The 16,276-nt window shown below is 49.3% G+C and overlaps 1 protein-coding gene across 17 annotated transcripts in view; it reads right to left on the bottom strand.

Moving 5' to 3' along the window:
* PSD2 (pleckstrin and Sec7 domain containing 2) overlaps positions 1-16,276 on the bottom strand; it is a 56,440-nt gene that overhangs the window by 12,562 nt on the left and 27,602 nt on the right. For all 17 annotated transcript variants that reach the window (XR_013418024.1, XR_013418027.1, XR_013418023.1 and 14 more), the window contains 3 exon segments: positions 15,067-15,147; positions 10,440-10,552; positions 9,646-9,704 (listed from right to left, as the gene is read on the bottom strand). Coding sequence is in view for 12 of the 17 variants with exons in the window: in XM_078003750.1 (XP_077859876.1) it covers positions 9,646-9,704; positions 10,440-10,552; positions 15,067-15,147 (253 nt within the window). In the remaining 5 variants the exon portion in view is untranslated.

Raw genomic sequence — 16,276 nt, 5'->3', positions numbered from 1 at the left:
AGTCACACTTCAATAAAAAAGTTGAAATTAAGAAAGAAAATACTAAAAGAAGAAAAATTATCCCAGATGGAAATGTGGAGAAGCAGAAATGAATGAAATAACAAAAAGAATTGGTAACTCTAAATGAAAATTGACTATGTAGAGCAACAATAAAGTTTTCCAGGGAATAAAATATAGAGAGATATAATGGTTAAAAGCATGACAACAGGAGTATATAAGTTAAGAGAGCAGTAAATGGAACTAAAGTGTTTCAAGGTATTTCATTGCCCAGGAAGTGGTACAAGTACTTTATAAGTCGAAAATGCAAATTGCCAACCATAAAAGGAATTCCGAAAGAATGCACAACTAACAAGCTAACAGAGCAGGGAAATGGAATTCTAAAAAATACTTAATCCAAAAGTAGGCAAAAGAAGAAAATAAAAGAAACAGAAGAGTCAAAGAGAAAACAAATAGTCACTTGATATACTTAAACTCAAATATATCATAATTCATTAAATGTTCAAATTAACATTATTACCGGATTTTATTTTTAAGTATATGATACATGAGACATGCTTTAAATATAAAAGAACAGAAATCTTTGAAAGAAAAAGTCAGAAAAGGATGTACCACATAAACACTAACAAAAGAACTCCAGTATAGCTACACTAACATCTGACAAAATAGATTTGAAGGCAAGAAGCATTACTAGACATAAAGAAGGACATGTTCATAGTGATAAAAGGGTCAATCTGCCAGAAGATATGATCATCCTAAATGTGTATACATCTAGTAGCATAGCTTCAAAATATACAAGACAAAAATTGACAGAACCAAAAGAAGACATGTTCACAATCTTGGCTGGAGATTTTAACACTGCTCTCTTAGTAACAGGAAGAACAAGCCGACAAAAAATTGGCAAGAATTCTATGCCAAAAAAATTAGATAATCTAGATGAAATGGACAAATTCTTAGAAATACACAAGCTACTAAAACTGGCTCAAGAAGAAATAGAAAATCTGAATAGACCTATAACAAGTAAAGAAATTGAATCAATAACTTTAAAAAAAAAAAAGCTAGGCCAGCTGTGGTGGCTCACACCTGTAATCCCAGCACTTTGGGAAGCCAAGGTGGGAGGATCACTTGAACCCAGGAGTTGGAGACCAACCTGGGCAACATAGGGAGACCTTGTCTCTAAAAAAACAATAAAAGAAAGAGAGAGAGAGGAAGGAAGGAAGGAAGGAAGGAAGGAAGGAAGGAAGGAAGGAAGGAAGGAAGGAAGGAAGGAAGGAAGGAAGGAAGGAAGGGAGGGAGGAAGAGAAAGAAAGGAAGAAAGAAAGAAGGAAGGAAGGAAGGAGGGAGGGAGGGAGGGAAGGAAGGAAGGAAGGAAGGAAGGAAGGAAGGAAGGAAGGGAGAAAGAGAAAGAAAGGAAGAAAGGAAGAAAGAAAGAAGGAAGGAAGGAGGGAGGGAGGGAGGGAAGGAAGGAAGGAAGGAGGGAAGGAAGGAAGGAAGGAAGGAAGGAAGGAAGGAAGGAAGGAAGGAAGGAAGGAAGGAAGGAAGGAAGGAAGGAAGGAAATAAATTAGCTGGGCATGGTGGCACATGCTTGTGGTCCCAGCTACTCAGGAAGCTGAGGTGCTTGAGCCCAGGAGGTTGAGGCTGCAGTGAGCCAGGATCACACCACTACACTTCAGCCTGGGTGACAGAGAGACCCTGTCTCAAAAGGAAAACAAAACAAAACAAAAACAAAAACAAAACAACAACAAAAAAAAAACAAACACTATCAAGAGATGAAAAACAACCCATGGAGTGAGAAAAAATATTTATAAATCAAGTATCTACCAAAGGTTTAATGTCTAGGACATATAAAGAACTCTAAGAATACAACAACAACAGACAAATAACCTAATTTTAAAATGAATGAAGGACGTGAATAGACATTTCTCCAAAGAAAATATACAAATGGCCAAAAAGTACATGAAAAAAATGCTCAACACAACTAATCATTAGGGAAACACAAATCCAAACCACAATGAGATACCACTTCACATCCACTAGGATGGCTATCCTAAGAAAGAAAAGGGTTGGTGAGGATGTAAAGAAATTAGAACACCCCTGCACGTTGGTGGTAGAAATGTAAAATGGTTCAGCTACTATGGAAAACAGTTGGGCACTTCCTCAAAAAGTTAAATGTAGAATTATCCTATGACCCAGCAAGTCTATCCTAGGTATATACCCCTAAAATATGAAAACAGATATTCAGACAAAAACTTGTACACGAATGTTCACAGCAGTACTATTCACAATCACCGAAAGATGGAAGCGACCCAAATATCCATCAAGAGATGAACAGATAAACAAAATGTGACATATCCATACAATGGAATATTATTAAGCCATGAAAAATGAACTACCAATACATGCTACGACATGAATGAACCTTGAAAACACGCTAAATGAAAGACGCCAGTCACAACAGGCCACATATTGTGTGATCCTACTCATATGAAATATCTACAATAGACAAATTCACAGAGACAGAAAGCAAATTAGCATTAGCCAGGGGCCAGGTGGAGGAGGAAATGGGGTATGACTGCTGATGGGTGTGGGGTTTCCTTCTGGTGTGATGTAGATGTTCAGAACCTAGACAGTAGTGACGATTGCACGCCATTATGAATGTACTTAGTGCCACTAAATTGTAAGCTTTAAAATAGTTAAAATGGTAAGTTTCATAACAAGAAAATAAATCAGTAAGAATATACATGATTTTTACAACACATATAGGCACCTTATTGGCACATATAGAACATTATAACCGACAACCACAGAATACATTCTTTTCAAGTCCACATGAAACATTCACTAGAATTGATCTTTCTCAGGACCAAAAAGCAAGACTCATGCAAAGAAGTGAAATTATACTGGGTAAGTTATCTGCTTTAAAATATAATACTTATAATGACAGCCAGGCAAAAAGACATGCACCCAGATCATCTGAAAGCCCAAGGGAGGTCCATGATTTGGAGCCTCTGAATTCTCAGTTCCACCCCTCCCTCCCACCCCATTTGGATCTACAGGGCTTCCCAGTCTTTCCTGAGCCCTTGGACTTCTTCCCACAGCCTCTGTCTCTGAGCAGAGGAAAGTCACAGCGGGTACAACCACCGCCCCATCCCAAGGCCTGGACCCTGGCACTCTAGGGCCAGGGCGACTATCTCCTCAAACTCATCTCCTTGCCCAGAGTAGAGGCTGGATGGGTACAGGGTGATGCCCAGGCCATCGTCCAGGTAGTAAAACTGTGTCACTGCCTTTGCCCCACAGGAGCCAGGCCTTTTCCCACAAGTCTGACTTTCATGCACAGCCCTGAGGTCAGAACAATGCTAGCCTGTCTTTAAGGCTCATTCCAGAAGCAGGATGAAGTGGGCCAAGCAGACGTCATCCTTCAGGAGGAGGGGAGGGGCTGACCAAAGGTCCTATGGGCAGAAAAACCCTTGCCACTATTTGCAAATCTAGGCTAAACCTTAATTATACTTGGTATTCCCTTAAGGTTATTGTGTGAGGCTCTGTCACCATCTGAGAATGGGCAGACCCCTGCAGACCTCAGGATAGCATCCAAACCCTGGCCTGTCCCTCCAGCCCTCCACTATCCAGCACCTTGCCAGAAACTCCTACTGTTGCCACTCTTCAAGCAACACAAGGTTGGAGAGAAATTAAGCCATTCCTGAAAAACAACTAAACTTTGTTTCAGCTTGAGCTCTCCTAGAATGACTTCTCCCACCTACCCCTCCCTCTCTGTTTGCCTCAACCCTGGTGGTTCTCCCTCCCTTACCCCAGCCTTCAGTCCACTCACCAGTGCCATAGGCTGTGCAACAAAAATGCCTCTGGAATTTCTCTCCTGGTCTCCATCTCCGATTCTAACCCACACTGCCATCTTCTCATGGCTGGAGCTTGCAAATCACCATTCCCTGACATCCCCCACTCAGTGCATCCCAGACTCATTTGCTGATCCGTCATCACCCATCATCACCAGCATTGGCATCATCTCCAAAACCCCCATTTCAAATACAACTCCTGACCCCCATCTCCTGCTCTTCCACTTCCCCCATTCTTTAAAATCCTCACTCCAACAACCCTTTGATCCTCTACTGAGATCTGATACAGTTTGGCCCTGTGTCCCCACCCAAATCTCATCTCGAATTGTAATCCCCATTTGTCAAGGGAGGAAGGTGATTGGATCATGGGGGTGGTTTCCCCCATGCTGTTCTCGTGATAGTGAGTGAGTTCTCAGGAGATCTGATGGTTTTATAAGTGTTTGGAAGTTCCTCCTACATTCTTCTCTCTCCTGCCACCTCATGAAGAAGATGTCTGCTTCCCCTTCCGCCATGATTGTAAGTTTCCTGAGGCCTCCCCAGCCATGTGGAACTGTGAGTCAATGAAACCTCTTTCCTTTACAAGTTACCCAGTCTCAGGGATGTTCTTTATAGCAGTGTGAAAATGGACTAATACAAGATCCAAAGGTCCTCACTTTCTTTTTCATCCAGTTTAGATTCCAGACCCCATCGGTAACCACTTCCCTGCAAACATCTCTCTTGCCCCTTTCTGCTTCTGTCATATTTGCCTAGAAAAAGCCCAGCACTGACTAAACCCAACTGATTTCCTATACTGTACCTGTATCCAAGTCCAACCAAATACACTTGCAGGACACACAGCTATGCTGGTCCCATTTTACATCTATGACCACAGCCACATGGGCATGGAGACTCCTGACACTGCCACAGTTCCTGTGTTTGCTCTCCATCCTCCATGAACATGGCACGCTTTTCCTTTCCATTAAAAGCCTCAAAGTCCCTGTAGTAGACACTGTGGCTCTCTCTCTCCAAAACCCCTTTCCCATTATGTATCAGCAATGAGGTGTGGGTGGGGAAGAATGACCCCACCTCCTAGCCCAGGGCTAGGCCCTGGATCACTTCATTCCTCTTGCCACAGAGATTGATTCGGGTAACCTAGGCTGTTTCCAGTTGTCCCATGGTATTCCCTGGGCCAAAGAGACCAGTTCAGAAAATGGCATATGCCCCATCTGGGGCCAATGGTATTTTACAGCTACTTTCTGGGAGCTTCTGTGGTAGAAGCCCTCCTGACTCCAGCTCCTAAGAAGACACTTCAGATACCAACTCTCTCCAGCAAGCAGAGAAGTGCGGCTGTGAGATCTGGAATTGCTGCATCTATCGGGCCTGCATAGGGGAAGCCAGGCTTGGGATGAGGCTGACATCACTGTCAGAAGAAAATGACAAGAAATTAGATCACCTCTTAACTGGAGGCAAGGCTGAATCTAATCCACCCTGGACCCTGCCTGACTCTACACTTTTCAAACAGTAAGTAGCTGCCATTTTTAAGGCTAGTGGGTGTTACATTTCTGTGACCTTAACTAAACCCATTCTGACTGGTCAGCCCCCGTCCCATCTTCACTCTCAGCTCAGGACCTCATCTGATGCTTCGTGGTAGAAGTAGAAGCTGTCAGGGCCGGGCGCGGTGGCTCAAGCCTGTAATCCCAGCACTTTGGGAGGCCGAGACGGGCGGATCACGAGGTCAGGAGATCGAGACCATCCTGGCTAACACCGTGAAACCCCGTCTCTACTAAAAATACAAAAAAACTAGCCGGGCGAGGTGGCGGGCGCCTGTAGTCCCAGCTACTCCGGAGGCTGAGGCAGGAGAATGGCCTAAACCCGGGAGGCGGAGCTTGCAGTGAGCTGAGATCCGGCCACTGCACTCCAGCCCGGGCTACAGAGCAAGACTCCGTCTCAAAAAAAAAAAAAAAAAAAAAAAAAAAAAAAAAAAAAAAAGAAGTAGAAGCTGTCAGAAGCCCCTCATCTTCTCATCGCCAGAGCTACCAAGCCCACTGCAGCACCTCCACTTTCTGCCTCGCTTTCTTACGAACATGGGAGATCGGTCAACATCCCCCACTCCCATTTAAGGCCACTCCCCACCTGTGCTCTGCTTCTCATCTCGAGGGAAGCTTCCACTGTCCCTTCTCTCTCCTGCAGTGGCAGCGTCTTGTCTGCTGAGTTGATCCTGGCGGCACACGCACAAGGTTGGGCCGCTTTAACATCAGACTTGACTGCTGGCTCCTATCAGTCCCCCACGCAAGGCCAAACATCTTAAGAGCTGTCTATGGCCACCACACCCTCACCTCCTGAGCTCATCTCGCCCACTTCAACCTGGCATCTGTCCTCTCCACTCCACCTAAGGTGCTCTTATAAAGGCCTCTAATGACCTTGACCATCCCATCCATGACCGCTCCAATCCCAATGGTCACTCTCGTGCCATCACCTTACTTGACCTCATGGCAGCCTTTTATATAGTTGGCCACTCACTCCCTTCTCCTCGAAATGCTGTCTTGTCTGGGCTTTAGAAATGCCACACACTCATGGATTTCCTCCGACCTCCCTGGATGCGTTGCAGTCTCTCCCACTCCTCTGCCTTGCCTCTACATAACGCTGAGCTCCAGGACTTGGCCATCAGTGTGTTCTCTCTGCAGGGACATGGCAATCAGCCAGTCCCATAGCTTTGAATTCTACCCCACCCCCATCTCTGTCTTCAGCCCACGTGTCTGCACCGGGCCCAGACTCATCCATGTCACCGCCTCCTTGGTCTCCCCTCACTGATGTCCAGAGGCATCTCAAACACAGTTCAAAAGCGGGACTCAAGTCCACCTCTCCCACTCACCACCACCCCCACACAGAAGTTTCTTCCCATCTCAGGAAATGGCACCCCCAGCTAGCCAGATGCCAAAGCCACCCTTGCTTCTCTCTTTCACTGACCAACCCCATCAGCAAGTCCTGTGAGACTCAGTCCTGAAAGGTCTCCCTTGTCAGTCCCTTCTACCCATGCTACCATCATCTCCCATCTGGACATAAACAAACACCTCTAAGGAAACAGTTCTGCAGCTCCTCAAAAAATTAAACACAGAACAACCAGATATATGAACCAGCAAGTCCACTCCGAGGTAGAAACCCCAAAGAACTGAAAACAGGTGTTCAAATGAAAGTTTGTGCACGAATGTTCACAGCAGCGCTATTCCCAACAGCCACAAGACGAAAACCAGCCCTGCTGGCCCCATTGCCTGAAATGCACAGTCCCAGATCTTTCCATAGCCAGCTTCCACTGATCCAGGTCTCTGCCTAAACCTTGCAGGCTTTCCCTAACCCCCAGTCCGGACCCCATCATGCCTTCCTGTGTATGCCCTTCACAGAGCCAGCACAACTTGTAATCGCTTGTTCACTTCTGTGTTGTCCACCTTCTGTAACAGGTGGGGCTCCCTTTCCCGTCTTGTTCATGGAATACAGAAGGTGCTCAGAAGACAGGGTTGTTGTTGAGCCTCCAACCTCAAGGGTCCCAGCGCCCCTCCTACACAAAGCCTCCCCAGTTCCTCGACCAGACTGCACCCATCTCAGGGGCATGCCTATAGCCCGATACCCCTTTACTGCCTCCCGCTCTGACCAGAACTTCTTCTGCGGGCACTAGCAGGGCCCCTGTTCCCGAGATCCCCGCAACCCACCAGGCCTCAGTCCCTGCTTGATGAGTGACAGGGGGAGGGGAGGAGGCAAGGGGAAAAGTGCAAAGCGTCAGGTGCCCTGAAGAGCTCCCAGTAACTGCAACCTCCAGGCCTTGCGCACAAGCTTTACTTCATATTCTTTACACATTGGCACTTTATCATGGGGAAACTGATGTGCAGTGAAGTAAATAACTTGCCTCAGACCACACAGCCTTCCTGTGGAGCAACAGAGAACACAGCCTCGGAGCCCACGCTCCTAATCTCTGAGCAGGACCACGCAAAGAGAGAGACGTCTCTACTAAAAACACAAAAACTTAACCAGGCGTGGTGGCAGGTGCCTGTAGTCCCAGCTACTCAGGAGGCTGAGGCAGGAGAATGTCATGAACCCGGGAGGCGGAGCTTGCAATGAGCTGAGATCGCACCACCGCACTCCAGCCTGGGTGACAGAGCGAGACTCCGTCTCCAAAAAAAAAAAAGAGAGAGAAGAAAGCCTCAGTGTCTGTCTGCCGCAAACATGAACAGTCTTCCCAGTCCACTTCTAATCTATGAAGTCCTGATGTTTCTCCTCAGCTGTGGCATCAATGTGGGACCACGCCAGCTAAGGCCCACCAAGCTCCAGGGTGCTCTTGGCCCAGGGTTCACTACACAGTGGCTGCCACCCTCCTTAGCAGCTCTTAGCCATAGGGAGGGGCAACCAAGGCTTGGCCCAGCAGAGACAGCCCTGAGACTGACCACAGGCCCAGCCAGGGGTGGGGACAGGGAGTGAGGGGCCTGTTGAGTGCTCCTTTTAAAGCAGGCTAGCAACACCTGCTCTCTGTCAATAAACAAAGGGCACAGTCTGGGGGAACAGCAGCAGGCTCATGGGCTTTGGCGCTCAGTGACATTCATGTGGAATGCGTCTTCTCTCTTGTTCCACACTCAGGTTGCAGGCCCAGGTGGACTTGGCCAAAGCTGTCACATATTTGCTCTTCCTGTCACAGGCACCGAGGTTCTAGCCCTCCCAGGCCAGATGCCCCAGTGCACCCATGAGCCCAGGCTGCCAGCAGACTGGGCCTTCACAATCTCGCCCTCCAGGGGCCTGCAGGCTGGGTCTTCCAGCTTGCCCTTGGTTCAGTTTTCACAGTAATGAGGAATACTATTGTTCTTTTTATGTAACAAAATTCTACATAATAAAATCCCTACTAGGCGCCAGACCCTGCCCCTTGGTGCCATGTATATTACATCTCTCAGTCCTGCCCATGACACTGCAGGGAGATCATTATTCCCACCTCCTGGATGTGAAACCTGAGGCTCAGAGAGGGCCAGTGCTTGCCCAGGGTCACACAGCTACCACGTGGAGGCAAGAGTGGGATCTGAAGTTGGGTCTATCCCAGCTCTTTCTTTCACCCCCAAATCCCCTAGATTTCCTGGTTAACTCACTGACCTGTTGTCCCCATGAGTCACTGAGACATTCCCTACCCAGCAGGGGACTCTGACAACCCTGGGTGAAAAATGATGGGGCAGTGATTGGGTGGAGCCAGATGGTGATGGAGAACACAGAAGGGCGACATGGTGATGGGGGCCTGAGCACACAGGGCATGCACACCACTAGCTACACTTACCACCTGCGAGGGCAAGAGAGCCCAGAGAGGGGTTCCGGAGCAGACAGAGGAAAGAAGAAGGAGTTATTGAGTCATGAGAAGCGCTGAGACAGCCTGGGGCCTGGACCAGACACAGTCTCACAGCCTGGGCGTTCACTGCTTGGCCTGGTCAGGGCTAGGGGGTTGGGAGGGGCTGCCCTGGGCATGGTATTTCAATGCAGCTGCATTCAGACTTGCGGGACAGGGGCAGAAAGGGCACATGATCTCTTAGCATGGACAAGGGGCACATATTTGTGGCTCATCTTAAACTCCCATGACCCAGCTGCTCTCACTGGCATACTTGGGGGTGGGGACTCAGGCAGATCGCAGGTGGATGAAACTAGGGTGGGGCCAAATCTGGAAGCCAAGCTGAACAACCCCCGGGCCTTCAAAAAGAAGCCTGGCCACTGAGTGAGAGGTCTCAGGAAGGGACCAGGATCAACACAAGGTGGGTCCCTGAGAGAACATGTGACACCCCCACCTCTACCTCCCCAACTCACGTGGCCGTGCAGGTCCGTGTTGAGCAGCATCAGGGCACAGGTGAGCGTGTGGATCCCATCTGAGTCAGAGACGTGGCACTCTCAGTGCGAGGATCCAACCTCTTCCCACCCCCCGTCTCCTGAAGGAACCCACCAGGAGGCCTTGGACACAGAGTGAGGCCAGCCACCTGCCAAACTCACCTCAGGGGCCAGGGCCTGCATGATGCTCCCGGTCTGTCCCCATTGCAGGGCCCAAGTCACTTGCCTGCCCCAGGAGTCTGACCACCCTGGACCCACTCTGGCCCGGACTCCTGCTTCCTGTGGCCAAATTCACCTTGAACCTCAGACCTAGGAATAGCTCTGAGCCCCCAGCCCTGCCCCTGCATTGACCTGTGTCTCTCCCAATGATGAGCCTCGTCCCCCAGTTCCTGAGATGTGGGCCCATCTATTGGGCAAGTCCTGTCCCTAAGAGGACCCCAACCTAGACCCCCACCACACCGGGACAGCCACCACACCAACAGTCAGCACCATGACAGGGACCACAGAGAAGGGAGAGCCACAGAGCTGAATCCCGAGGCTGGAGGGACTTCCAGGCAGTGGGGAGGAGAACAGGCAAGACTGCGCTTTGCTCAGCAGGCAGACCGTGTGCCATAGCTTATTCAATTAGCATTCATTGAGCACCTACTGCATGCCGGAGAGGACAAACCATCTGGGCCTGGCAACAGGGCCAAAGTGCCAGGTGGACCAGGGTGGGAGGGGGCCAGGGCCTGGCTGAGTGGGTGGGGAGGGTTGGGCAGAGTGGGCGGGGGCCATACCTTCCGAAGTGCTGTCATCAGGGTTGCACTGGCAGTACCGGCGGGAGAAGTGTGTGAGGACTCGCTCACGCTCTTGTGTCTCCCCCATCAGTGGGAAGGCCTTCAAGAATGTTCTGGAAGGCAATTCAAAGCTGCTGAGGGCAGTCTGAGTCCTCACCCAAGGTAAGACCACCCCCCCACACACACCACACACCCACCCTAGGAGGCCAGGGCTCCAGTGCCCCATTCTCTGGGTCTGGACGCTCTCTCCAGCCCAGGAGGCCCTGGCCGCCAGGACGGCCACTTTGGAGTGCTGAGACCAGGGGGCCTGGTAAACTTTAGAGTTTCAGTCCTCATCACCCTCCAGGGAGCTTCTGGAAGTAGGCAGAGGACAGATGGTGAAGAACAAAGAAGAGCACCTCAGCACCTGCTCTTCTTCAGGGTGGATGCCCACTCCTTGCTCCTTCCCCTACAGCCAGGCCCTGTCCATGCCTGCCCTTCAGAATGCTCTCCTCAGTCATCCTCTCTCTTTCATGTGCCTCCAGCTGAGCCCAGGCCCAACCCTGATCCCCCCACTCCTCCCCCACCCCAAGACTGAGTTGCCACCAAGTCCTGATGGTTTGTTCTTATCATGTGCCCAGGACAACGGGGCCACCCCTGCACCCACTACCTTCTCCCCGCAGACACCAAGTTGTCCTTCTAAATACCCACGCAGGCAGGACTTACTGCTGCTTAAAATCCATCACTGGGCCAGGTGCGGTGGCTCGCACCTATAATCCCAGCATTTTGGGAGGCTGAGGTGGGTAGATCACCCAAGGTCAGGAGTTCAAGACCAGCCTGGCCAACATGGTGAAACCCTGTCTCTACTAAAAATACAAAAATTAGCCAGGTATGCTGGCACATGCCTGTAATCCAAGCTACTCAGGAGATTGAGGAAAGAGAATCACTTGAACCCAGGAGGCAGAGGTTGCGGTGAGCCAAGGTCACGCCATTGCACTCCAGCCTGGGCAACACAGTAAGATTCTATCTCAAAAAAAAAAAAAAAAAAAAAAAAACCTGTGACTCCTTGGCACCCTCAGAATAGCACCCAGGCTCCTCACGTCATGGCCACATTCGCTGCCTGGACTACTCTCCTGTGCCTCCAACCTCACACCCACCTGCTATCTTCACACCCTAGACAGAACAGGCATTTCACTCTTCAGTGCCTCAGAGCAGGCCAGGCCTCCAGGACACCCTTCCTTCCTCGGCTGGGCAGCTCTGAATCTCCCTCAAGGCCCAAATCAAAGGTCATTCCCTTGGGAAGGGAGATTGCAGGCTGAAGCCATTGGTGTCTCCATCAGTCTTGGGTTCAGGAGATGGTTTGTTCTTAACTTTGCTATAGTTGATTTCATTTTGGCCCAGAATGACTGCAATGCCCACTTTGTTTTACCCTCTCTCATGCCACCTCCTAAGGCACCCTGGGACCTGCAAGCCATGTCTTAGCCAGCCCTTACCCTCTGAGGCGCCTCAAGGCATCCAAAACGGCAGAGTACTCTCAAAATCCAATCCCAAGCAACCAACTGCTGCATAATAGCACTGCCCTGTCTGACAGCTCGCTGTCCTCCTCTCCCTATCTCTCTTGCTTCCTGTTCTCTTCTCCCATCTGTCCCCCAGCCTGGCCCCTCCCTCTTCTCACATTCCTCCAGGACTTTCTCAAAACCTCCCCCATTCCAACCTTAGCCTGTTTTACCTATGAGCCATCCATCCCAGCTCCTACTCCCCAGCCCAAACTCCCCTTCCCTAGACACTCTGCCTCAAGCCCCAACCCAGTGCCACGACCACCAAACTCTCAGGCTGTCCCTAGGGGCAGCCTCACCACTGCCCACCCTCCCCCACATCTTGGCACCACCAGCCCTTTTACTCTACCCTCTATGCAACCTCTCACACCGACCTTTCCCCTCCGCCCAACCTCATGCTTGTTCTCTCCCACCTGACCCTCTTCAGAAGCCTACGCGCTTGCAGTGCCTGCACAAATGAGCCTCAGTATTGGGCTGGCATACAAGGCACTCAGTCCAGCACCTACACCTCTGATCATAAGCTGACCCCACTGAACAACTTCCCCAACCAATCTTCCTCATTCTACTGCAATCTTTACAATTCAGCTCAGGATACAGTAGCCTGCTGAACACCAACACTTCCACTGAAAACAATAAAAACCATGGATTTTCTTAAGCTATTGGAAAAATTGCTGAGGCAGCAAAGACCAAAAGGGCCAAGATTCTGGAGAGGAGAGAACTGCGGAAAGGTAGTTTGAGCTTCTGTGGCTGCTTTTTCCCTGGGGGAATTGCTGATTATGGGCACAGGCAAGAGGCAGGGCATTGGGTGGCTTCAAGAGGCTGGAGACTTCAGGGGCTGTAAACACATGGCCACTTTTCCCTTTGAGATAGTTGCTGAATTTCAGAGATATAAAAGATACAGGCCGGGCGTGGTGGCTCATGCCTGTAATCCCAGCACTTCGAGAGGCCGAGGCGGGAGGATCACGAAGTCAGGAGATCGAGACCATCCTTGCTAACATGGTGAAACCCCGTCTCTAATAAAAATACAAAAAATTAGCCAGGCGTGGTGGCGGGCGCCTGTAGTCCCAGCTACCTGGCAGGCTGAGGCAGGAGAAAGGCATGAACCCAGGAGGCGGAGCTTGCAATGAGTGGAGATCATGCCACTGCACTCCAGCCTAGGCAACAGAGCAAGACTCTGTCTCAAAAATATATATATATAAAAGGCAGGAAGCAAAAAGGCTAAGCAGAAATCCTCTGAGAAGTAGAGGGATTTTTTTTGTTGTTGAAGAGGAGGAAGTGTTGCTGCACTGAGAAGACAAAATTAGGCTTCTGAGCCAAGAAAGGGGTTTGCCCAACTGAACACACAAGGCTCCCAGTAGAAAACTCTGAGGACCTCTACCCTATGATCAGAGCACACCCTGAGCCATAGCAAACTTCAGTGCAACGATTAGGACTGCATCCCCACACGCCTTCTAACTGCCTAGCAAAGGGCAACGTAAACCCTCTCTGGAGGAATATAGAATAATCTAGAACCACTACAATTCTATATAAAGTATCCAGCATCCAATTTTTTTTAAGTTACTAAGCAATCAAAGAGACAGGATATACGATGGAAAATAAAGAGAAAAAAGAGATAATAGAAATAAACACAGATGATTCAGGTGATAGATACTGGAGTTAGCAGCAAGGGTTTTACAACTAATATGTTCAAAAAAGAGAGGGAAAGGTGGAGAAAATAATGGAAAAGATGGATAATTCACCCAGATAATTAGAATCTATTTTTTAATTTTTTTAATAAAATAGAAATTCTAGAAATGGAAAATATAACATAAATTCAAAACTCAGTAAATGAGTTCAAAACCCATTTATGCCTATTGTGCCAGAACGCTAAGCGTGTGGGAGTTATTTATATCCTACTGCTTAAGGTCATCGCCAAGGTCTGATTTTGTAATTCAGAAAACTGCAACCTCAGGCATAAATGGGTTAATAACACATTAGAAACAGAAAAAGGGTAAGTGAAGTGAAGTAAAAACAGGTCAGCCGAAAATATCCCAACAGAAGCAAAGAAAAAAGAATGGAAATTACTTTTTTTGTATGTAGGTTTTTTTGTTTGTTTGTTTGTTTGTTTCTTTGAGATAGGGTTTCACTCTGTCACCCAGGCTGGAGTGCAGTGGTACAGTCATGGCTCACTACAGCCTCAACCTCCCCAGGCTCAGGTGATCCCACCTAAACCTTCTGAGGAGCCGGGACAACAGGCCTGCACCACCATGCCTGGTTAATTTTTCTACTTTTTGTAGAGACTTGGCCTCCCTATGTTGTCCAGGCTGTTCTGGAACTCCTGGCCTCAGGTAATCTTCTGGCCTTGGCCTCCCAAAGTGCTAGGATTACAGGTATGAGCCACCGTGCCCAGCCAGAAATTACATTTTTTTAAAGTGTAAGAGACACGTGGAACACAGTCAAAAGGTCTAACGTGCATGAATCACCCCACCCTTAGCTCCAAGATGCTTCCATCTCTCCTAGGGCCTGGTCAGTATCTGCCCAGTTGGCCCCTGCCACCAGAGCCTACTAGATACTACAGGGCTGCAACCATCCATTCTACCCTCTGGCTTCTAGGAACCTGCAATTGGCCCTCCTGAGGTCTACTCCCTAGGTCCTAAACCAATAGAGTTGAGATCAAATCCCATTTTACCATCTCCTCCCTCGATGACTGTGAGGAAGTCTCTTTACCCCTCTGGCCCATAGTTTCTTCATGTGAAAAACATGAATGATAGTGCCTACCTTACCAGGGTACGGAGGATGCAGTAAGCAAGGTGAGTAAAGACCTAGAGGATCTGGCGGGCAGGAAGTGCTCAATACAGGCAAGTCCTGAGCCTCCCTTCCTCTCCTAGGGTCACAACTACATTTCCACCCTCACATCCTAACAGCTACTACGAAGCGGGCACTCGCTGAACTACTGGGCCGCTGCTGCTCCTGTGGCCGCTTCCCCACAGCCTCACCAGGGGGTCAAAAGACTTGCCCAAGGTTGTACAGCAAGTTTATGGTAGAGCTGGCATAAGCATCCAGATGTGCAGCCTGAACCACTTGTGGGCACTGCCCGTCCCAGCCCCACTGACCTGAGTGCTCGGTCCAGAGTCAAGCCCGAGAAGTCGAAGAAACTGAGGTACTCCCCGGCCACCAGTCTGCTAAACTCGTTGCTGCCAGGAGAGTATGGGATGTCTGTTAGAAGCAGGGTCCAGCGCAAGGATGACAGAATCATAGGCATTACTTGGGGAGTGGGGCCCAGGGTATCCGGACCCACCCACCCCCAAGACCTGCTCAACCCCTAGGCTACTGGCCAGTTGGGCCATAACATTCAACCTTGGTCTGCAGGTGTTGGGAAGGCTTCCTGGGGGAGGTGATGTCTCAGTCAACACAAGGAATTACAAGCTAACCAGACGAAGGGAGTAGGGGTGGGATGATGCAGTGTCCCCAGGGAGGAAACTGTATGGCATGTCCAAGAAGCTACTAGCAGGGCCATGTGGCCAGAACCTAAAGAACAGGAATGGGGCAGCAAGTGATGAGGCCAGGACCAGGGGAAGGACCAGGACTTGATTCAGAAGGGTTAAAGCAGGGATGGGCAGTCTGTATTTTGGAATGCGCTACTTGCTAAGTGGAGACCGATAGGAGGACTGCCGTAGATGTCCAGATAGAGATAGAAGGGATGGGGAGAAGAGAGATTTAGGGGGCAGAACCCACAAGACACGAAGATGGAATGGACATGGGGCATGACCAAGAAGGTAGTCCCCTGTGGGAGATGTCAGACTTCAGGACCAGGCATCCGTGTGAGAGTCATCAATCCACAGCTGGTCAGTAATAGCTCAGGGTGGGGCTGAGCCCATGCAACAGGAGAGGGCACAGACAGGCTGGCTGGCCCAGAGCCCCAAATCGGGTTGGGAACCCAGGAGCGAGCCAGCAAGAAGGCTGAGAAACAGCAGCCAGAGGTGGGGTGTGTTGTCCTGCAGGCCAACCAAGACAGTATTTCAAGAAGACTGGCATGAGGAATTCTTGTCAAAAACTAGAACAAATTTCCACCTGATTCTAATTAAGCCTAGAGCTTACTGCCCATTTGCAGGACCTATGGGAAATAGAGAAACATGTTAAATAACAGCATGAGGATACCACATCTGAACTGTGGAACATTCTTTAGGACAAGTGGCTTGGTTTCTTCAACAAATACACAGCATTTAAGAAGGGAGGAGCACTGCTGAACTGCTGAACTGTTGTTGATTCAAAGAGACTTAACAGACCAATTAGCCAAGTGTGATGTGTGGACCCTGTTTGAAT

This window comes from Macaca mulatta, chromosome 6, assembly GCF_049350105.2.
Source record: "Macaca mulatta isolate MMU2019108-1 chromosome 6, T2T-MMU8v2.0, whole genome shotgun sequence".
NCBI lineage: Eukaryota > Metazoa > Chordata > Mammalia > Primates > Cercopithecidae > Macaca > Macaca mulatta.
The sequence above is the reverse complement of the archived record's forward strand: the minus strand, read 5'-3'. Positions and strand labels throughout refer to the sequence as shown.